The sequence below is a fragment of the Belonocnema kinseyi genome, chromosome 2 (assembly GCF_010883055.1).
Source record: "Belonocnema kinseyi isolate 2016_QV_RU_SX_M_011 chromosome 2, B_treatae_v1, whole genome shotgun sequence".
Lineage (NCBI taxonomy): Eukaryota > Metazoa > Arthropoda > Insecta > Hymenoptera > Cynipidae > Belonocnema > Belonocnema kinseyi.
Genome location: NC_046658.1, coordinates 98,258,467 through 98,283,453, shown reverse-complemented (window position 1 = coordinate 98,283,453; position 24,987 = coordinate 98,258,467). Strand labels below are relative to the sequence as shown.

Genomic DNA, 24,987 nt, shown 5'->3' with positions numbered 1-24,987 from the left:
ATTTTATTTACAAAAAAAGTTCTTAGGTTCAAAAAAATGTTCAGTGAACTGAAAAACTGTGGTCGGTAATATAGGTATTTAGCTGTGTCACATGCCCTTAAAAACATTTTTTTTTTGTAAAACGCTAACATGACCTAAAATTTTTAAAATTATGAACCTGTAAAATATGTTTATTTTTATTTAAAACACACTAAAAAACCGAAAAACGTAATTTCATGAAAAATTGTCCATCGTAGGAATCTAATTATTTATTATCACAAATACCTACTTTCGATGTAAAACGCTAACATAATCTCAAAATCTTGAAGGAGATTCTTTATGATGATTTTTTGTTTAAAAATGTTAATTTCAAGTGAAAAAAACTAAAACAAAATAAATGTTTTGAAATTGTAATTTCGAAATGTAATTATTTTATGTTTAAAAAGTTTTAATTTAACCGCGCTAAAATATTAAAAGGCACAAATTTTTCTCATTTTGCATAAGGTTTTCTAGAACTTTCTTAAGGGCATGTGATACTTAGAAAATTGTCGAATTTACCAGTTTTAGGTTCCGACGGCTTTTTTTATAGAAGAATCAATATTTTGTCTTAAAAATTTGGGAAATGATAGCGAACATGCTAACGGACGTGCCCGCACACTTTATTTGTGTTCTTTTTTTTTTTTTTTAATTTTTTGATATTGCTAACAACGTGTGTACATTTGCAGGCAATCAAAAAAGTTTATTTCATAAATCATTTCCAGATTATCGGAAAGGCAGAGACGAAAAACGACGTAACCTCAAAATAATACATATGCATAAAATTTTTATTCAGCACAATAAATTTTTTTGTTATTATCCCTCAAAAAAGAGTCCGGGGACGTCCGTTATGATATTTTATAGCATCTCCGAATTCAGTTTTTGAAATTTTCATTTTTGTGGAAAAAAAGCCGGGGAAACTGTAATTATCACATGCCCTTAATAAAAGGGATTATTGGTGGATATCTTTATGAAAATATCGAATTTAAGATATAAAACAACAACAGAAATTGAATGTTATTATTTGATGTTAATTAGTTAAAAAAGTTTAACCGTAACATTCCAAGAAAAATATTTAGAAAAAGAAAAATTATTTTTGTAACTGAAGTAATCCTACATTACCGACTCTAAAATCGCCCGAACATAGACAACCCTACTTACAGTGACGTGCAACTTACGCTTCAAACTATTCATTGATGTATTCATTAATGTTTTTTACACTTATTATCTAAAAAAAAAAATTTCTCGTGTCAAAAGATTACATTTTAATCAATAAAATAATTGTTAATTCCTACATATTATTACTAATTATTAAAATTATTATTTTATATGATTATTTATCATTATTTTATCATTCTCCTTTTATGTTTACTAATGAATTTTACATTGATAATTTATTAATATTTGTAGATTTCTGCAAACAAAAAGTAAAAATTTATTTAGTACTTTTAGTTCATATATGGAGACGCAAGCTATAATTTTTTTAGACCTTAGCAAAAATTTCTTCATAGACTTTATAGCTGTTAAAAACAATCATAAAAGAACTAAATTCACACATTTTTTTAAATGTCACATCCAAGATAACAATTTTTCAAGATCTAAGGAAAGTGTGGCTTACTTGTCCATTACAGCTACAAAACATGTACATAAAATTGAAAAAATTAATTACAATTAGTTGAATCTTAAAAACGCACAAAAATGGCCATAATTTTCGTATCCATAAGAAAATTCTTTTTACTTTAAAAAATTCAATATTGTATACCTCATTGCGACACCGTAGGCTCTTTTTAATTTCAAGAAGTCATTAGAACCATTAGAATATTAAAAACTAAGTTATTAAGGTTTTTTTCTCTACATTTGTTGGTTATTATTTTTTATGACAGAAAAAAATTTCACATTATAAATATCCCACCAACAAGAGCTTTATTCTCATTAGCTTTAAAGTTATTTTATAATCAAAGATCAAAGGTCAATTAATATTTCATCGATCTTATCAAAACAATCGTCTGCAAATAACAAGATGAAAGTTCAATTTTCCACTAAATTATTATTATTATTTTATTATTATTATTATTATTATTATTATTATTATTATTATTATTATTATTATTATTATGAAATGGTTTAACTTATAAAAGAAAGAAAATAAAAATAAAACAACCTTCAAACTTCATTAACATTTTCTACGTATTACGTGACTATTCATAATCCAAGCATGATGTGAATCGACATTACGTATTTGCAATTGTTACAAATATCGGCTTTTGTCTTTCAATGAAAAAGCAATTTACTATAACACGGAGCAAAAATATATTTTTTGTTTCTCAATCGAATTTGCATACTTTTTCAATTAATTTTATTTTTAATTATATTTTTATTTAATGATTATATCAAAATATTTATAAAAATCTATCAAAAAGTATCAAATAAAGTGTTTGAAAGTATTATATTTTTAATTATATTTTTATTTAATGATTAAAACAAAATATTAATAAAAATCTATCGAGAAGTACCAAATAAAGCTTTTGAAAATTAATTGATAAACTTAAATTCCGATTCTTTTTAAAAAGGAAAAGGATATGAAAATGTCGAATACACAGAAACAATTTAAATTGGTTGACGCGTCTATAATTGCATCTGAATGTTGTACCCGCATTATTGCAGAAGGGTCCAATTGCCCTGACTTTGATAGACATTAAAGGGAACTCTTATTTGTAATTTTCCAATGAGGCCAATTGATTACATACATAAATGACAATAGACATTTCACATGTCACGAAAATAGGAAATAGGAAAATCAATAATTTTGAATAAAATTAATGCACTATGTTAAATTCGTTATGAACCGCTTTAAATTCCTAAGATTTAAAGTAGAAATATTTTCAACCACAAAAGTTAAATTTTTTGCAAAAAGAATCGATTTTCAACAAAAAAGTATAGTTTGAAACATAAAAAGTCGAACGTTTTTTTACAACAGTTGACTTTAAACTTGAAAATATCCATTTTCATATAAAAAAGCTCAATTTTCAGTTTAAAAAAACATGAAATAGTTCATCTCTGAACCAAGAATGATTTTAATTTTTTATTTTAAAACAGTTGAATTCAACAAAAAAGAGACATTTTAAATATATTCATTGGAGTTTTCAGTTAAAAAATAATAATTTTCAATAAAACTAAACATTAAAAAAACATATGATCAACAAAAAATGTAAATAGTTGATCTTTTAACAAATTTTAAAACATTTTAAATCAAAGACAGTTTAATTCAACAAATAGAGTAATTTTCAATATATTAGTTGAATTCACAACCGAAACAGAATTATTTTTTACCAAAAAGTTGCATTTTTTACTAAAAAAAAAGTTTAATTTATTCTGTACAAAGAAGATGAACTGTCAACAAAAAACTTCTGTTGAAACTTACGGAGTCGAATGTTATTGAAGAAAATTGAAGTTTGAACGCAAAAAGATGATTTTTCAAATAAAAAGACAATTTTTCAGTTTAAAAAATCAATTATCAATAATAACCAAATTTTTTAATAAAAACAAATGATCAACAAAATATTTCAACTTTAAGCGATTCCACAATTCAACAAAAAAGAATACTTATCAATATATTTGTTGATTCCTGGATCAAAACTGAATTAATTTCCACCAAACAATTAAATTTATAACCAAAAAATAGCTTTATAACGTAATAGTTGAATTTTCATCAAAATCAGTAAATTTTTAACCCAATAGTAGGTTTTTTTTACAAAATGAGATGCATTCTGAAAAAAGGGATAAGAGTTTGAAATCTGATAACTATTACAATTCAACAAAATTTGTAATGGCTATAACTGGATAGAACTTGGAAAGGGGTTACTTTATGGGAGAGTGGCAGCATTTTCATCAATCATGTAAAATGGTATAACTATGAAGACCTTAAGTTTAAATTAAACAACTTGTAACGGTCAAAACTGTTCCAATCCAATCTGAATAATATAATTTTTGAAAATGGTACAAATAAAACATTTCCAACTCATTTAATTATTTAAATAATTTCATGCGATTTGACGGTCCCATTCAAAGGGTTTTTTTTAATACTCCCGGTCAATCAAAAAATCACTGTCGTTTCCCGGCGCCTCAGGTCTAAAAAAAATTCACGGTCTATTCCCGATTACCCTGCCTGGCCACTTATGAATTAACCTCTTATAAACTAAATTTATAAGAACTAATAATGTCATCAATGAGGAAGGAACATAAAAATAATTATTTTATATTATAAAAACGCTTTTGAAACCAGAATAAGCGATTTGAATTCTTTCAATTACAAGAACTATTTTTAGTATTTCCGATTGTTGTAAATTGTCATGGTTTTAAGTAAAAATAGCTTTTAAATAACAATATGTTTTAATTAGTGTCCGAAAATGAAGGGTGACAGTACAGAACTGGACAACCAAAAAATCGGGATTTTTCAGAAGAGTGAAAAAACATTCTGTAAATTTGAAATCACCATCTAAAAATAAAACAGAAGTCATATTCTGAGATAACGTATTGCTGATTTGAGCCCAACAAAATTTTATTTAAAACAGTTATATATTTTCGAGGACATAAATGTGTCAGCTGACAATCTCAAAGTACTGACAAAAAATTAAAACAGACTAGGCTGCGAATTGCGATAAAAATGTAATCGTCAGTTTAAATAAAAAATAAAAATTTACATCCGAGATACTGAGTTTCTAGATGACATTAAAAAAGTTTTTTTTCTAAAAAAGTGAACCAATGCAGAATAAAATCAACCAAGAATGTTGAGATTGCAATTTCAGAATTTGTTATGCAATAAACCAATTTTCGAAAATAAGATTAGTTATCTACTTCTGTACCACCACCCTTCCAATAATGATCAAAAGCGGATATTTTTAATTTCGGATTTCTTCTAAACTGACATCATCATCTCGATTGAGTACAAATTTAAGCAACAATTCATTTAAAATTGAATCAAGTCGACTGTGACACTTTTGCTTAAATTCTTGAGCAATGTTGAAACTCAGATGTTGGTCCCGTGTGCCAAGTGCAGTGGCATCTCTGACTTTAAGGTCACACTACATTGGTAGCAGGGTGACAGTAAATCATCAGAGGACATGAATATAAGCAAATCGAAAAACCGATATCAAAGTAAAATTAAAAGTGACGGGTCAGTTTGAGTCTCAGTGGCTTTGTGAGGCGAGACGATCCAATTTAGCTCAAACAGTGCTCTAAATTTTCAGGTTAGCGTAGGAGTATGTGCTCATACATCAATATACTCATATGCAAGTACTTACATACACGATCTCATGGAGAGGAAAAAAAGAGAAATGAAATGAAACGATCCGTTCGTTCCGGGAGCGGCTTACGCAACCCCCTTTGGGTACTCAAAATTAAAGGCACTGAATCTAACACTCGTTGTATTTTTAGAAACCCTATACCATTCGACTACTCGAAACGTTGACAACTTGCAGAAGGCGAAGTTGAAAATAAACCTCAAATTACTGGGTAAATTACAGAGTTCACAAATAAAAATTCTCCAAAAAGAGGGGAAATAGGGTCATTTCTCACGAAAATAGGCAAATGGGGAAATAAAATTAATGTAGGTTGAGTTTTTACTATAATAAGTCGAATTTTTTAGAAAACATTTGACTTTTAATAATGAAAAAATGAATTTTTAATAAAAAGGTTAATTTTCAAACAAGAAAAATGAATTTTTAATCAGACAGTTGAATTTTCAACAAAAAAATTACTTTTTAACCAATCAGTTGCATTTACAACCAAGTAGTTGAACTTGCAAGTAAAAGGCATGAATTTTCAACAACCAAATTGAATCGTCAACCGAATAGTGAAATTTTCAAACACGAAAGATTGTTTAAGTCACGAAAAAAATGCAATCAAATGGTGGAATTTTCAAGCCAAAAAAGGACTTTTCGACCAAAGAATTTCAATTTTAAACAAAAGAAAAATAATTTTTCAACCAAACAGTCACATTTTCTATCAAACTGTTGATATTTAAAGCCAAAAAAATTAATTTTCTACTAAAAAGTTGAATGTTTAATAAGAAAATGTGAATTTTCAACAAAAAGTTCAATACTAAACAAGAACAATATGAATTTTCAAAACAAATAGACAAATTTGCAACTAAGAAAGATTTTTCAGTCAGGAAAGAAAACAAAATTAACCAAATTGTGGAACTATTGAGACAAAAAGGCGAATTCTCTACAAAACAATTAAATTTGTTTACCGAAAATATATATTTTTATAAAAAAGGTCATTTTTAACCATATAATTGAATTTTCATCCAAAAAGTTAATTTTCAACCATATAGTTGAATTTTCAACAAAATAGTTGTATACTTAAACTAAAAAAAGATTAACTCTCAACCAATCAAATACTTTTTTAACTCAAAAAGATGAAATTTCTATCAAAAGAGATACATTTTTTACACAAAATGACGATTCTCTTTTACAAACAGTTGAAATATTCAAGGTTCAACCAAAAAATATGCATTTTCAACCAAATAGTTCAATTTTCTATCATAAAACATAAATTTTCAAACCAAGAAGGTAAATTTACAAGAAAAATTGTTCTATGAAGAAACAAACTCCAACAAAATCGTGGAATTATCGAGACAAAAATGCGAATATTTTATTTTCAAAAAGTTGAATTTTCAACCAATAAGTTAATTTTTAACTAAAATCTTTCAATTTTAAGCCAAAAAGACAATTTTATACAAAACAGTTGAATTTTTCAACCGAAAATTGATATCTTCATCAAAATTTCCTAGAAAACAGTTTAATTTTCTATTCCATGATATAAATTTTCAGCTAAAAAGTTAATTTTAAATAAAATAGTTAAATTTGTAACCAAAAAATGAATCTTCATAAAAAAATGAACTTTTCACAAAGTAGTTTAACTTTCAATCAATTTAAAAAAAATTTTATATACTTAGCTCATTGGAGAACCATTCAGGACGATACTAAAAAGTCCGAAAAAATATAATTTATTAAATAAACCACTTTTATATGTTAAAAATATTTCTCATAATCAAGAATCTTTTCTATTTAAGAATTTTTCTATTTAAGAAACGTGTGGCTGACGTAAGTCCAAAAAATTTAATTAGAAACGGTTACCTATTTTCGAGGAAATAGAAGTGTCAACGGACAATCTCAAAGTATTCATCAAAAATTCGAACCGGCTATGTTGCGGATTGCGATAAAAATGTAATTCTCAGTTTAGATAAAAAATAATCAAATATCGTATATTTAACCACAAAAAAAGGAGAAAAAAAATATTTTCCCAGGAAATAGAAATATATAATTTCTTTAGCGAGGAACTAATGTTAAAAGAACCTGTAGATAAGATACAAAATCAATCTGAAAATATAGATAAGATTAATTTTCCGATACTAAAGTACTTTCCAAATCATTTTTTAAATTTCAATAACCAACAAGAATAAATAAGGTTACAAAATTATAAACAATATTTTCCCTGAATTGAGACAAAAACGTAACTTCTCAAGAAATATATTGTTTCAAAATATATGAAAATTGAGTATGCATTAACGTTCGCCGGTTGCGCCAAAATGAAGTTCTTCAAAGCATATTTTTGCTTCATGTGCGTCAGTGCTTAAGGAATGCAGAAACATAAAAGTGAAGAAACAATTTTCGCAACATAAATTTAAACATTGACTCTAACAATAAAAAGAGTCAAAACTGAAAGAAGAAATATTTCAAAAATTGGATACGTTCCAATAGGTCAGAGATGCTCTTGATTCTTTTAATGAGAATTTAAAAAGAAAGGAGTAGAATGAATTTTATATATGAGATTCCAGAACTCACTAACGCTTCAAGTTCAATTCAAATGTCCACTGGGGTAAAAATAGACACGGAAAGACGATCTGGTGCCAATCGTGCCATCTGATTCGTAAGAAAAAAATCTCCATGACCTAAAGACGATTGAAAGAATGATTTATAAAAAAAAAACTAAAATTAAATAATAAATTCAGTTAGAAATTTTATAATATAGAATAGCTAACAAATATTACAAGAAAAATATTCATGCTAGCGATTTTTCTTCAAAGATTTTAATTTTAACATAATCATTATTCAATAAAAAAGAAAAATTTGTATCGAATAGAATTATTTATGATCCTGAAACTTTAGAACCAGAAGATTTTTTTTCAAACTTTGTGAACTTGAGAGAAAAAGTTTTTGAAAGCCTAAAAAAATGAAAGTAGCCTTATTAAGCTAATACTATTTTTTAAAATGTTACCAGTCAAGAAAATTGCTTCTCTAAATTAACCCAGAAGTTTACTCTTTCTAAGACTAATTTCTTAATAATCTTATCTTATTTAGAAATAATTTTGTTGGATAAATAATCCGTTTCCCTGTGAAAAAAAACACATAGTTTTTTCTTATCAAAACAAACCAAACATGAATCACATATTTTAAATCAACACTGTAGTTTAGTCAGCCTTCCGAGTATGATTCATTTTAAATCCATAAAATGGAAACAACCCAGTAAATAAAAAAAGATTCAAAAGAACAATTTTTAACTAAAATCTTTTGCAGCTAAACAATGTTCAAATGGAAAAGGTTCAAATTAGATAGTCATGTTTAAAAAATTCAAAATTATTTGGTTCTGATTTAAATTATTCAAAATTGGATAATTTAAAGAAAGCCTTTTAATAATTGACGGACTATAAATTCAAAACACTCAAAATCGCAGTTTAAGATTTAAACATTAGAGATGACACTTCTTCAAATAAATTATTCATAATTAAACAATTACCAATTAAAATCCTTAACCATTAATAACTGGAAACAATATTAAATTGAAACATTTAAAGAATACTTTCAATAAAATTTTATAAATAAGAGACATTTAAATTAACCCAGTGTTTTTCGAGAGTTTCGAAAAAAAGTATTCAATTTGAGGGGCTTCTGCTGTGTTATTGTTCATCTAAAAAATTGTTCCGTTTGAAAATATATATACTTCAAATTGTAAATGGATTTTATACGGAAATATTTAGTCATATTGTGCTGAAAATTTCAAGTTTTTGGAAAATCCTAATTAAAATGTTTTCAAATTTGAAACTATTAGATTTAACTGTGAAGAATTTAAAGAACACTTTCAAGTTAGAAAATGTTTAAATTAGAAACCTTTTTCAACCCATAAGCTTCAAAATTAAATCAAAAAATAGTTTTATTTATAATAAAAAATATTTGGATTCAACCAAAAAATACGAATTTTCAACTAAGATTAATTTTCAATAAATGTGTTGAATTTCTAATTAGGAAAGAAATGTTTTTTTATTTTCTATAAAACAAATAACTTTTCCATCCAAAAATCATAATTCACGACAAAAAAGTTAACTTTTAACTAAATAGTGGATATTTCTACCAAAATCGGTGAACTTACAACAAAAAAAGTGAAATTGTTTACAAAAAAAAAATCTTAATTCTCAACAAAAAATGTTGAAATCAAAAAAACATTTTGATTTAAAAATCAAAAACATTTGAATTCAACCAAAAAATACGAATTTTCAACGAAGATAAATTAATTTTCAATAAAAGTCTTGAATTTTCAATTAAGAAAGAATTTTTTTATTTTCTACAAAACAAATGACTTTTCAAACCAAAAATAGTAATCCACGACAAAAAAGTTAACTTTCAACCAAATAGTTAACATTTCTACAAAAATCGCTGAATTTTCAATCCAAAAAGACGAATTTGCAACAAAAAAAGTAACAGACGTTACTTGAAAACAATTGAATTTGTAACCGAAACAGGTTCATTTAAAACCAAACAGTTGCGTACTCCCCCCCCCCCCCATATGAAATTTCTAACCAAACAGATGAATTTTCAATAAAATTGTTGAATTTTTAATCAAGATTTTTTTTTAATTTTCTACAAAACAATTTACTTTTCAACCCAAAAATATGAATTTTCAACAAGAAAATTGATTTTCAACCAAACAGTTAAATTTTCTTCCAAAATACTTGAATGCTCAAACCAAAAAGACGAATTCTTGAACGAACCAGGTTAATTTTCAACCAAATAGTTGCATTTTTCACCCAAAAAGATGAAATTTCTACACAGAGCTGAATTTTCAACAAAACAATTCAGTTTCCAACAATAAACGATGTCTTTATAAAAAATTGTTGAATTTCCAACATAATTTTTTTTAAGAATCAGCAATATTAACTCATTTAGTTTTCTGAGAACTTTAAAACTAAAAAAAAAACGTTGAAAAATAAAACCTCATGCTACAATCAAAACCCAGACATAACAAAGTCGCATCACGTTAGCGTAGGTTTAGCCAATTTGCTTTGTTTTTGGCTAAAGGCCATGTCACACTAATCCCAAAATAATTTTTCGATTTATTTTTCTGCAACAACTCACGTCCGTGCGAAGTAAGATATCGAGTTGAAAAATTTGGAAAATATGGAGAAAGTACTAATAAACGTTTGTATACTCCTAAAACTTTAAATTAAAAAAAAAACTTTAAAATTACAAAAAAAATTGTTTACAAAAAAATGTTCCAATTGTTTTTTTTTTCAATTCACAGAAATGAAGGAATATACAAACGTTCACCAGTGCTTCATTTGATTTAATCTCCCAAATTTTCAACTTGATACCTCAGTTCATGTGGACGTGAATTGTTACGAAAATATGTCCATAAATTATTTTGAGGTTAGTTTGCCTTAAAATTGGTTATTTAAGACAGGGAATTGATGAGATATGATAGGTACTGTTTCAGTTCCTTTTTCAGTCATTCAATGTAATTCCGACCTACCATAACACTCGTGACTCCGGAAAGTTCCACAAACCGTACCCAATGTCACCCAACAACATCTGAACTCTTTTGAATCTGTTTTTGTTTACTGGGAAATTCTATCTCATTTCGTAATAAAAATGTCTGTGAATTCCTATTGCTAAAATCGAAGCCTAGTCAATATTTTGAGACTAGCATTTGTAAACAAAAATACTACACAGCGGCAGTACGCAACAGATACTGACCCTTTTAAGCTGATTGCCGGTAATATTTGCTAGTTCATTCTTTATCAGACTGAACTTCATCATGGTATCGCTCGAAAAAATAGAGCTTCCAAACGCCAATCCAGGATAATCGGCACATCTTTTCCTTCTTCTAGCCTCTCTTTCAGCCTCGACCTCAGTTCTTTCGCTGGGGCATCGTAATCTGGCGAGTTCAGCAAGTTCCGGATCCTCCTCGACGTTGACAGATTCGTCATCAGAGTTACCATCTCCCCGAACCCTCGCGTCCGCGTGCTCAGGTTCAGGGCTACCTCGGATCTCTAATTTCGACTCCTCTATCCGAGATACTTCCTCCAGATCCTCATTTTTCTTCAACTTTCTTCGACTGTCTTTCTTAACGTCCTGGCCACACTGCGCGGGCCTTTTTTGGACGTTATTTTTTAGATCAGCAGGTGGTGTCTTAATTTCTAAGCTGTGTTTAGATTGTAGATTTGCATCGGTGAAATCGTCATTGGACCAAGTCGTTTCTGGTACCTTTCGTAAATGTGGCAATCGCCGGGGTGACACGAGGACAGAGGTGAGGTTATGTTCCTCGTGTGGTGGTGGTGACGTTGTGGTTGTCACGCAAGTGGTAATTGGAGGGATCGTAGACTTGGAATCAGCGGTGTCATCTGTTGTTATTGCGGTTGTTCCAGCAGGGCCACACTGCGCGGGTCCTCTGCTGGAAATGTCAACACGTCTTCGTGTTGCATGTCGTGGATGATGCTGATGCCCACGACGTCTCGTCGTCGACGTGACCGCGTGCTCCATATCCTCGCGTCCTGCCTCCCTACCGATGGCCACTATTGGCCTTGTATTGGCCACTATGGTACCACCTTGGTTAGAGCAGTACTGCTACCACCGCACCGGACACTCCGCCATTTTCTCTGGCACTGTCACACGTTGAGGTTGAACGAACGCTCCCTGCAGCTGATGCTGCTGCTGCCACCGCTGCCGACACACGTACAACGTGCCCCCGCATACGTTCCAAACGCGGCATGGATTTGTAGTTGCGTTCACACCTTCATCGGTACGCTACCACACAACCCCGCAATTTGCCACCACTCTCCGGCCGACTTGCGCTCGACTCAGCTCGACTGGTAACACCCTGTACTAAAAGAGAACTGCTTGCTTGGAGAGCTGAGCTGACTCGCTCGGTGTTTATACGATTCTGCTGGTGATGCGCGAGCACTTCCTTGCGCCATCTTACGATGAAGATGTTTGGGGTTTCTGTATCAACACTCGCTCGGTAAGCTCTACCTTGCTGCGTCTTCAGTTTCCTTTTCTGGTCCTTTTTGGAGGCAGACGAGGAGCCCTAAGCCGGCAAAAAGGCTTGCATTGAAAAGTTTTCGAAAGTTTCCTATTCAATTACGACTGAATCCTTTTCAGTATCTAGTGGCGACAATATTTTTCTGAATACATTAGGATTCTCCAAATCGACCATGAAATAGTATATTCCTAATTCCATTTAAATTTGCACTTTTCGCTATTCTTATTTACTATTTTTCGAATAATAATGAGGTTAAACGCATTGAAAAACAGTAATAATCGTTTCCTTTTATCAAGATTAATTGTTACACATGGTTACCACAGACGTCTTGGTTTTGCTCCACCTGTACTGGTGTCCTGCTTTTCTCTTGAAAACTATGAAAATGTCCTGGTTTTTACAGAAGCAGATTTTTTTCGAGAAATCTTATGACTTTGTACGCCAATTTCGAGAGATTTTTTACTTTAATATAATCCCAATGGAGCGATGAACGCAACCGACCTTTAGTGAAAAATGTTCGCGACACATTTTTCTCCCATCCGCGCACGCAATTCAACTTACACGTATCGTGAAACGAAATGAAGTCAATGACCTTTTTTTTTAGACCTTTTTAAGTGTCCTAGATTTCGACCCGACCCATCGGGTAACCCGCGCGTTACACAGGTAGCTGCGATGAAAATCATGTTTTTTTTTTAAATTTGCGTTTATCATTTTATATTTGTTTAATTGATCACATTTAAATAGAACGAGGCTTGCATCAAAATGTATTGAAAAATTTAATGATCCCGTTTATAATCTCCACAGCAGTATAAGTTATCTCTTAAATTGAATCCCTTTCTGTACCTAGCGAGGACAATATTTTTCTAAAAACTTTTGGATACCACAAAGTAACCAAGAATTAGAACAATTGTAATTCCTTTATTTTAGCAAATTTAGCTACTTTTATTAACTGTTTTTCGAATAATAATAAGGTAAAAGGCTTTTTAAAACATAGAATCGGTTATTTTACGATACCATAATTAATTTCCACACAGATGGCTCTGGTGAAAAATAATTTTTTGAATTTTTTATCATGATTTTATATTTTTTTAATTAATAATATTTGAACAAAGCGAACATTTTACAATGAAGAAATATTTTTTTATATACAATCCTACTAGATTTTGCATAATTTCATGGATTAGAAGCGCGTTCTTATGCTTAAACGAAAAATGTATTTTTAATTAATTGGAGGTTACTAATAAATAAAATAATAAAATAGTCAAAAAATAAATGAATAATAAAATAAACGTAATTGGAATCTTATTATTTTCACCCCCTAATGAGGATTAAAAAACAAAGGACAAAAAAGGCATTCTTAGGAATTTAAAGTTTGTAATACCTTTCAATGCAATGCTTCCTAACGGGTTTGAAAGGAATTAGAACTTGAAAAATGTCGCTGCCAAAGCATGGATTAAAGATTCTATTCATTTGAATGCGCGATTTTTCTATTTATCTAACATGTCACCATAAGAATGTGATATCTCTTCGAAACTAATTAATTTCTATTTCCATAGCGACCGCCGTATTCCCCCAAAGAGAACGTGTTTTCAATATATTTAATTCCTTTTAATTTTACCGATTGGAGAACCTCACAGAGATGCCTTGTATTCCGTAAAAGTGGTCATAATTTAATTTTATATAATTCCTTCTAATCAGATCACGAAATGTGTATGATAAATCAATTTAATTGCCTCATGAGGAATATACGTTTTGAAATTTTAATTCTAATAAATTCAAGCCATCTTCTCTAGAATTAAAATTATTCTAATTCACACATTTAAATAGATTGCATCGGCAATGTATTCTCCGCAATGTTAACAGGAATTAATGCATTTTTTAAAACGTTTAAATAAATTGTTAAAACATAAATAAATATAAATTCGCATATTTTCCTAATTTATAATCTATAAAACGGGTTAATAATGAAAAAATAGGTGAAATAAGTACTTTCGTTAATTTTTTCTAAATCGATTGGGAGGAATAGGATTTGCACTTTTCTTTTCCCGTTGTAGGATTTTTAGACGGAGAAAAAATCCCATATTCATAGGAATACAAATTCTTAATTCTTCGGAATTAAACGCATATTACCGGGTTTGAAGGCAAGCCTTTTTACCAGGAATGTGACAGAAAAAAACATTTGAACACGAAAACGAATCGAGTACATAAATCCGCATGCTTATTTCATTTCATGTAATCCTTGCACTTTGCATTTAGTAGTTAATGACTCTTTTTAACAGTCGATTGGCTATTCGGCTTTTTCTCAATTGTACAGAACTTTAAACTTACTTTAAACTTCTAAGCGACAGTAGGCGTGAAAGTAGGGCCGATGCGTTATTTGAAATTTACTTTAGATACTGAATTTAAGACACACAACGATATAATTATTTAAAAAAATTTTATTTCTATCCTTAGCAGTTTCCTATCATGATGCTTTGTTTAAAATTAACGCGGCTAGTATATCCAGTGCTGTAGTCGAGGCCCGTCGGGCACGAAAAATTGCTTTATACGCAGTATTAGGAATTTTATTTGAAGATCATATGGACTTTATGTCCATTTATATCCGCAATACCACGATATGAAAATATATTCATCACAATAGATCATCAATTATATACTTCGTCTGAATTTCCTGACTGTTGACTGTTTTTTGGGATTTTTCCAATTTTTTTTACAGTCTAATTATTTAAATATAATATAGGTATTTGCCCTTTTCTTTCTGATTCTAATCAAAATTCTTGTCCTATTTCCAAATTATTCGGGAAATTAAAGAAGTTCAAAAGTGAGAAAATAGTGGCGGTTTGTCTAAACTTATTCAAATTCAAATTTATTCAAAATTTCACTGTTTTTTTCCTTTGATTTTTTTTAGATTCGTTATAATTCAAAGAATATATATTTCATGGCCGCGGCTTGACGGAAAGAAAGAATATTTTGTTGTCTGAAAAACGAAAATTCACATTTTTTGCCAAAGTGACACAAGATGCGAAAAAAATCAAAGGAATAAAATTAGTTCTACAAAAATCTCGCATTATTTATGATAATTTTGCAAACATATTTATAATATCGTTCAAGACTTTTCTTCTGACAATAAAATTTCACGGTTTCATAAAAAAAAATATTTTTAAAATGAAACTTTTCCCTTTGAAATCAGTATTTGTTGAATAATCGATACTCTTAATTTTTTCTAACTTATTTTTCCACCTTTAAATTGTTAAAACTGTTAAATTATGTCCTGTTTTGTTTTTCATCACAACATAAAATTGAATTGTATTGTTGAGATGAAAATTAATCTTTCAGGATTTGTAATGTATTTTCTCCAAAAATTTCGAAAAGAAACATTTTTTTTTCATCTATCGTGTATCTTTGGCAAAAATGTAAATTTTTGTTTTCAATCAGACAAAAATTCTCTATTCTCACCAAGCCATAGGCACAGGGTAGAATAAAATGAATTATAATTTTTGCATTAGGTTCAATCAAGAGAAAACGCCAGGAAAAAACGGTGGATTTTTGAATAAATATATATTTTTGAAATTTTAATAAAAATTTACCAAATACCAAAATTGCACATGACAAAAAATTACTGTAATTTTACTACCAATGGGTCCTTTTTTAAATTCTCAAAATATCGTAGAATTATTTTTATTTCAAAAGTGATGAGTTTTTTATTTGTAAAAAACGTAGCAACTTTTCAGCGCTAGCCACTTTTTATTTTTAACAATTTGGTATTTTCGGCCTACCCTATTTATTATGGTTCCTTAGGACCCCATTAAAGTTTTTTGACTAAATTACAAATTATCGCCTGAGCCCTTTGTAAAAAAAGTCCATTTTTGTGTTTCAAAAAATTTTGAGAAGTAGAATTTTCATACAATCATACAAGTTAGAGGTAAAAAATCATTTTTGAATTTTTTATTTAATTTGAAGCTTTAGACATCCTAAAGTATGATAGAGACCATATCTTTTTAAATTTTCTTCTGAAAATCAAGTTTATTAATATTCCTCCTAATCTGGGTATATTATATATAGGAATGTTAATACTACAGGATGGGTGATTTGCTTTCTTGACATGCTAAAAAAAAGGTCATGAAACTCATTAAACTAATCATTTCCAAATGTCGGCCGGGAATTAAGCAATTGGTAACTTTTCAGATGTTTTGACTATATTTTGCTCAATAATTCATTGAAGTTTTACAATAAATCTCTCTTTTTTAGTGCAAACCTTATATAAATACAAATATCTTTAAATATACATATTTTATCATTCATTATTCAATATTTTTATTAAAAAATGTAATACTTTTAGTTTTTCTTTTAATAATGCCCCTTAGACCCTTTTCAACGTATTTTAAATGGAAGAATTTATTTACATATTTAGAATTGAAATAGACATCTCTCAAATTTCAAGAATTTACGTTGGATTCTAAATTTGAATTATTTCTTCAGCTGCACTTGGAGCTGCGTTTGTATTCTTTGGGCACGCAAATAGCTCAAGAAATAATCAATATTGTATAATACAAAGTAAGTAAGAAAGTACGAAAAACGAAGCCAGACATCATATCAAAAGTTAATTGTTGTAGCTTGTTTAAAGTTCCAATGTCCTATATCCAAGCCTTGGAAAAAAGAGAGCATTTTTTGTCTGAAATACGAAAATTCATGTTTTTGCCAAAACGACACAAGTAACGAAAAAGTCAAAGAAAAAAATTCTTTCTTTAAACAAGTTCTATATATAAAATCCTTTGAAATTTTTTTTTCTTGGCAATACAATTTTATTGTGTTATAAAGAACAAAGAAGAATATAATTTAACAGTTTGAAGAACTTGCACATCAAAGTTTTTCCTTTGAACACGAACACATATTTATACCCTGACACCCTTCAAATATAAATGTTGAAAGTAACAGTAAAAATAAGAACAGGAAATGGTTATTAAAATTGCATTTCCATCTAAATAATATACAAGTACTAAGGGAATAATGATATTCATATCAACTATCAATCATGACCTGTATTTAATAAGGTGTACAATATGTTTACGGACCAGAAATGGAAGGAAACCTTGAAATCCGAAGAGGAAATGCATTGCAAATTTTGAAAAAAAATGACTGTACCTATTCAAAATGTGAAATACGGAACACAGATTCAAAAAAAACCACATCCATATATGGCTTATATCCAATCGTTCGTGATTACAATGTATCTCAGTCATTGGTGTACCTATTATGGTGAAATCTTCCAAAGCGTCAAGGCTCTGGTATCCACGGATTCATATGACCTACCGAACTGAACATGAAAGTAAACCTTGCAAGGTCAGCGATTCGATGCCAGCACATCGTGGACCGTGGTCAATATCAACGTGACTCAGAAATGAACCACACTAACTAATTGCATACGGTGGTTGCCCCAGAAAAAAAATAATCGGAGAGTTTTTAAAGAATCTACAATTGAAGCAAAATTAATCCAGATTCCAGCAACAAGATGTGGGAGGTACTGAAGAAAATTGATCTACAGTCTTTAGTCAATTTAGGTTATTATAAAAAGTATAGTAGGTAAAAAGACATACTTCAGATCAGAAGTAGATCTCGATGATGTTAAGAAGACTCTTTTAGTGTCCACGATTTGAGAGACGCTTTCCTTCTCAGGAAACAAAAATCCAAAGTAAAAAAAAGTCCTTAGTAAAATTAAAGAAGCCAATGTGTCGCAGTTTAAAGAAACCATACTCTCAAATTCTCCTCTCGAACTGGTTCTGTGAAAAATACTATAGCTGTTAGTATTATAAATTTGAGCACCTTAAAAGGTAGTGTATTCCATCAATAAAAAATAAAAGACACATTTGAAAATTATTTAACAAAATAGACGTAAGAAAAGTTTATTTTGAAAGACGATTTTCTTACACCTATTTTGTTAAAAAAATATTCAATGTGACCTTTATTTTTTACTGATGGACTGAACTACCTTTCAACATGGTCAGATTTAGAATACTAAAAAATAAAGTTTTTTTCACCAAACTAACTCAAGACGAGAATTTGAGATTAGGCTTTCTTTTAACTGTGGCGTATTGGCTTCTTTAATTTTACTAAAGGACTTATTTTCGACTTTGGATATTGGTTTTCTGATGAGAGCATTTGTCTCTCGAAACGTTGACAACAAAGGATCTTCTTATCGAGGTATTTTTCTGGTCTGAAGTATGTCATCTTTATACTTACTAATACCGATTAATTAAAATTCAATTAAGCAATTGCAATCAATTGATGCTTTTATCTAAAACTAACGATCTAATATTTATTTTCGGAAAGAAATTAGAGCAACTGAAAAAATATGGAGACAATGCAAAACATTTATAGTAAGTCGAGGATATGTATGAATCTTTTCCTATGGATATAAAATGCTTCCTGCTAAAAAAGCTAATTCTTTTGTACGTCATGCATGGCTCTGAAACAATCCAATGACTGAACTGTACTGCGATATTTCCACGGATATTTATGGGATACCGAAACCCATATTTATTTCGCAATAAAAATACGGTGGAAAGATATACGTAAATTCTTCAAATTCGCAGTAATCTGTTACTTTATCTTCTTAGGGATTCATGATTAATTTTTAATTTTTAATCCCTTAATTCCCTTCTTACCATTTGATCAACTTTTACCCATATTCTGAAACCTTTGCCACAATTTTGTGGTTGAATAGTTCTGGAGAAAGTTCGTAGAAATTTGAATTAAAAACTCACGTTCTGAAGAGCTTTGTCTTTTTCTTCAAGTTTGGCATTAACTTGCATAAGAGCTTCCTGGGTCTGATCGAGCTCATTTTCGATGGTCTGAATCTTCTTCTGGAGAGAACGTGCCTCTTCCTCTGCCTGTAAAATAAATTACGAAATTTAATTTAAAAATATTTAACTAGACATAAAAAAAATAATACTTTTTGACTGTATATGATTAGAAGAAGCGGGTCCTAAACAGGCGCAATTAATTCTCAATTGTTTAAAAATCGAGTGACTTCTATACGCTTAAATAGACATAAGTTACTGGGATTAATCGAGTCATTTTAGGGCCCGTAAAAACCTTAGGTTTTTTAAAAATAAAAATAAAGTAAACATACTTTTTCAGCACGCGCGTTGGCATCGCGGGCCTGCTGTTCGCAGAGCAACGCGCGATCCATCGCGTTGTCCTTCTCCAGCTTCATTCCCTGCATCTTCTTCTTAATCGCGTCCATGGTGACTTTTTTGTTTTTCTTCTACGAAGGAATCTGCAACAGACAATAATTCAATGTTAATTTTAATAAAATTAATTATAATTGAAGGGTGGCGTTCCAAAATAGCATACAAGCCATTTGTTCGAAACTGCGATTATTGGATCAAAAAGTGAGATCAATTTTAATACACTTTGTCGCAAAAGAATCTTTTATGTCATTTTTCAAATCTTTTAATTTTTCGTAATTTATCTTTTCAAATTTTTGTAACTTTCTATAATTTTTTTATACCCAAGAACCTACAAATCTATGCCAAGCCTTGGACTCATTTGGGAAATTAAAAATAGTATGAATAGTAGGATATGTTATGTACATTAAAGAAAAGGAAAGTAATGTCGCGCAATTTTTCAAATATTAAATCGAGAGGTAAAATATTTTTTTAAAATAATATACAATATATATCTTCTATACAATTGCGTAAAATCCTTTCAAACCTCTTTAAATGCTCTAAAAGCTTTGAAATCAGTTGTGAAATCTCTCTGTGATTCCTGAGAACTCGTCAATCTTTCTAAATCCCTTGAACTCTTTGAGGTCCCTTAAAATCTTATAAATTCTGTTGAAATCTCTGAAATTTGTAGCAACCCTTAGAAATCCCTAGAGTACCCTTCTGATTTCATTTAACTTATTCTCTAAATATATCTAGAAATTAGTTGGAAACCCTTGAAATCTTTTAAATCTCATTAATATCGTCTGAAAACTCTGAAAACTCTTCAATTTCCTTAAATATTGTGAAATTCTTTGAAAACTTCAAAATTGGTTAAATTTTCTGAAACCTTACGAGATCCTTTAAAATTCTTTAGACATCTTATAATCTCTTCATATTTTGGTGAAACTATAATAAATATTCTAAACTCTCATGAACTTCCTCTGAATCTTTTAAAATACACTACATTTTCCAAAATCATTTGAAATTTGTAAAATTTTGAAATCTTCTCTACGCTCCCTTGAAATATTTGAAACCCTTTGATACCCATTTAAAATCCCTTAAAATTTTGTAAATCTGAAGATTTCTTAGAATTTTGTACAATATCCTAAAACCTTTCAAATTTCTTGAAATACACTTAAATTTAGATTTCTAATCACCGTACAAAGTTGAGAAAACTTGGATTTAACAAGCGAAAACGAATTTTCCATTTTCTCGGTGTCTAATTAGATTTTCAAATGAAGCTTTTTACACTTTAATTATGCATTTACATTTTTGGAAACTACTGTTTGTCCTGAAGAATTCTGAAAAAGGCGTTTACAAACTTTTGGAAGGCTACGGTTCATTTATTGTTCAAAAATAATTACGTATATTAAAACGTTTCCAGTTCTAAATTGTTCAATTATTTTACAATTCGAAAATATTCACAAAATCAGAAGTCGAGTTTATTCAATTTCTAACAGTAATTTGAAAATTTAGGAAATTTCTATATTCATTTTAAATTAATAATTCGCTTAATCATTATCGCTTTTAATTTAAAATTATTGTCGAACCATTATAAACTCAAACCGTTTCAATTTAAAACTGTTCAATTCCAGTGACTTTCAAATGAAAACTTTAATAATTAGATAAATTTGTAATATTTTTGTATCAAATACTGTTTTATATAGTATTGACCTAAAAATTATTCGATTGTGAATACTTCTAAATTTGAATTAGTGGAAGGCCTTGAAAATTCTCTGAATTTATTAAACCACACTTCACATTTAAATTAAATTTAACTACAAGACAAATTTAAAAAAGATGTTAAGAGATATATTTTGAACTAAATAATTAGATTAAAAAAAAAATCAACTAAAAGCTCAAATTTTCATTTAAAAAACTTCTTCAAGCAAAAACAGTTGCAAGTTTAACAAAACGCGCTTATTAATGGGAGAAAGTGTTCTAGATTTTGTAATTTATGTGCTTATTTTTTAAAACAATAAATTATATTCCCGAAATCTATGGCCCCTTCACATATCGACGCTTCTAGAAAGGGGTCTTGCTTGTGCATCGATATATAATTAGCAAACTGCCTGGCTCTTTATTTATAGAGGAAGGTCTTGGCTGTAGAAATTCTGGACTCCCTCTGTTCTTGGTTGATACCAAACATTGTCAATGTAAAACAAATCATGTGCCCTTAAGATGCAGTTTTTTATTTCTACACATATTTCACTCTCACTCGAAGTCAATTAAAGAACAAAAAGTATCTTCATTAACATTTCAAATGTCAGAAGATTCAAATTCAGCGCATGAAATTTCACACGTTTCGGACGTTTCTGAATCATCTATTTATGACGATTAAAAATAGAATGCTACTGAGTGAAATTCCAGCTAAAAATGCCCAGAGATGATTAATTACATATACTAAATATTGATGCCTATTTTTATGAATAATGAAAAGAAAGTTACTTTTTGGATAAGTAAATTGTTAACGATTTAATAATAATTCAGTATATCTTTAGAAATCTATGTTTGTATATAGATGACATACTTATTTACCGGAAAGAATTAAAATAGATTCACCCTATTACAAAATATTGTTTGTCTTACGAAAAATAAAGACATGTGACTTTTCTTTAAACATTTTACACGAACTTCTCTAATTATCCATTCGAAAATAGTTTACAATTTTTTCAACTCTTTTAGTCGAAATCCTGCAGGATGTAAAAAAATAAGATTTCCTTTTTCTTGAATTTCGAGCCTTTCCGGAAGTTTTAAATCATTTCGGATTGCTGAAGTGGAATATAAAAAGCAAGTTATTCTCTCCCACGTACTTGATCTTGCAATCAGGGTTTGACACAATTTGGTTCGGAGGAGAGGAAACTGTTTTTTTTTTGTTTTTGACCGGAGAATGATGCAAGAAACATTCCGTTAGTTTTTACAAATCTTCGAACCGGCTTCTCGCGTGAATCGCGAGAGGGTTATTTTTACACCCGGGAGAGCGCGGAGGCGTCGCTTGCCTCCTTCAGGCCATTTCGGGTTACGCATATCGAGCATCGTCGACGGCTACGTCGCAAAGACGGTGTCCTCTTACCAACATAGCTTATTTATTCAACTACCTGGAGATATTAATCCTCAAATGAAATTTGAAGATTTACTATTTCAAAAAAAAATATCTACGAATTTGTTATAGATGTTATTCAAACTAGGTGAAAGAAAGATAACATTTTGAGATCATCTTCATATAAGATCATTTTTTAAAATAAAGAATTGTACTAATTTTTCAACTACCAAAATTTTAAGGTTAATAGGAATTGTTCAATTAGGTTGCACAATCTGCATTTCAAAAGATTTATGAAAATGTGTTTTTTGATTACTCAAAAAGTGGGTATTAAAAAACTGAATCCTTTTAAATAGATGATATGCGTTTTCAAGGTTGCTTTACAAATATTCAAACAGTAGAAGAGAAATGAATTATTAATTTAATATTGTATAATATTTAACGAGGTGAAGACAATTTAAAGGACTGATTTAAACTTTGAAGAAAAAAATTCAGAACTTCCTTGTGTATCGTGCCAATCATGTTGTTTTACGAAACGTAATCGTAGAATTTCACGTTTCATCAACTTTTGCATTCCTTTGCAAAATACAAACATGACACTTTGCATTTTTTATCATTTATTCCAGGAAATTATAAAAAATTTTACAATATGCAATACTGAGTTTAGTTTTTGTTCAAGAATAAACATTTCCTTTCATATGATGATACAATTTCAAAATATGAATAAAATCAGTAAAAAGACAATAAATCCTAGTGACTAGTAAATGTTAATGCAATATTGTTCAAGACAAATTTTCTGAAAACAGTTGAATTTTCAAGCTGAAAATTAGATTTTTTAAACAAAAAAGTTCATTTTAAACAAAGCTATTGAATTGTCAATAAAAAAGTTAATTTTCTACCAAATAGTTTAGAATTCATCTATTCTATTCCGGTCTGATTCCTAATGAGTTATTATCATAAGCAATTTTATTGCTTTCTAAATTATAAATAACTTTCGTTATTTTTATCTGAAGAGAGTAAATTGCTTTCTTTCTTCATCCGATATTCAAACACTCTTTTCTGCTTGCATGCCATTTTGGGTCACATACAAAAAATGCTTATAATAAGAATGTCCCACGATATTTCAGTATTATTTAATAACATTATTTAATTCAAAAATATTTCAAGAATATCCACTTTCTGTAATAATTTTGATTTTGAAGAGGCGATTTATTCTTTTATACATTTGCTTAATTAAAAATCATAATTATAATTAATAATTAAATTATTAATAACTCAATAATCATCTAAAAAAGACAGCTGGTGAATTTGGACTCATTTAAACATAAGCAATCTGCCATACCCTTCTGACTTAATAAAAATATAACTCTGCTTTATTTAGAAGAATATTGATACAATTAACAAAATTGATGATCTCAAGCCGATTCCTCTCGATTAACAAGAAAATATACAAAATAATAAAACATCTTCAAAATCACAGTCAGAAAATTTAAAAAAAATGCCAAACAAAACAAAAAAAGTTGAAAATAAAAAATGACAGATGCAAACAATTTTTTTTATGATTTGTACAGACTGAAAAGACGATTATGACAATGTACAGATTTCGATCATGGGATTTGATCGATCACCAAAAATCGATGTTTTTCTCACAAAAAAATCAATCCACTCTAAACGTCTAACCACTCCACAATTTTGAATTTGGACCAGCGCGAAGCGCGAACACTTTCTCCTTGATAAAAAACGCGAAAATAATAATTAAAAAAAAAAATGAATGTACTCACGCAAGTACTCTTAAGATTCGTCGTCAAGTGACGGTCGATGTGACTGACTTGTGGGTTAAGTCGAGACTGGTTACTGGTAGATTCGAGAAATGAGTCGAGAAGCTTTCGGCGATCTCCCACCTTCTTGAAGACGCTTTAAGAAAATCACCAAAGCGTCTGCACTGCCCCTCTTCAAACCCCGATCCACCGCGGATCTAGAAATGTGTCCGAGGGTATCTTTAGATTCACGACTCCCAAAGATCGGACGTTTTTAAGTTAAAGAGTGCTTTCTGCGTGGAGAAATATGGGGTCGATTAGGCGATAATCGTCGCCTGGAAAAGTCAGAGCTAGCTAACCAAAAATTGACGATACTTTATATGTACAAACTCCACAGCCCGGAATTACCTCAAAACAGAGGAAATTCAGTTTTTTTTTTCAAAAATAGAGCAACAAAGTATTTTTTTTCAATTCGAAATATATTGAAGTTTCAAATAAAAAACATAAATTTTCTACCGCAAAAGATGAATTTTTGAGGATAAATTTAGTTTTTTTAGCTGAAAAGTCAAATCTTTTAGAAAAAGTTTGCCTCCTAAGCCAGAAAAAATGAATTTTTTAGAAAAAAGTTAAATTTCGACCTAGAAAGATCAATTTTCAT

General features: G+C 29.5%; 1 protein-coding gene across 14 annotated transcripts in view; it reads right to left on the bottom strand.

The window, feature by feature from the left end:
• The window catches only part of LOC117166868 (tropomyosin Per a 7.0102), a 78,613-nt gene extending 54,121 nt beyond the window's left edge, over positions 1–24,492 (bottom strand). For 3 of the 14 annotated variants that reach the window (XM_033351262.1, XM_033351260.1, XM_033351259.1), the window contains exons 1-3: positions 24,354–24,491; positions 19,457–19,603; positions 19,089–19,214 (exon numbers count right to left, since the gene is read on the bottom strand). In XM_033351262.1, coding sequence (XP_033207153.1) covers positions 19,089–19,214; positions 19,457–19,570 — 240 coding nt within the window. In that variant the 5' untranslated portion in view covers positions 19,571–19,603; positions 24,354–24,491. Of the gene's footprint in view, positions 1–11,045; positions 12,171–19,088; positions 19,215–19,456; positions 19,604–24,353 lie in introns of those variants that run through there. The other 11 variants (XM_033351252.1, XM_033351251.1, XM_033351261.1 and 8 more) reach the window with 10 other exon arrangements.
• Positions 24,493–24,987: the final 495 nt, after the last annotated feature.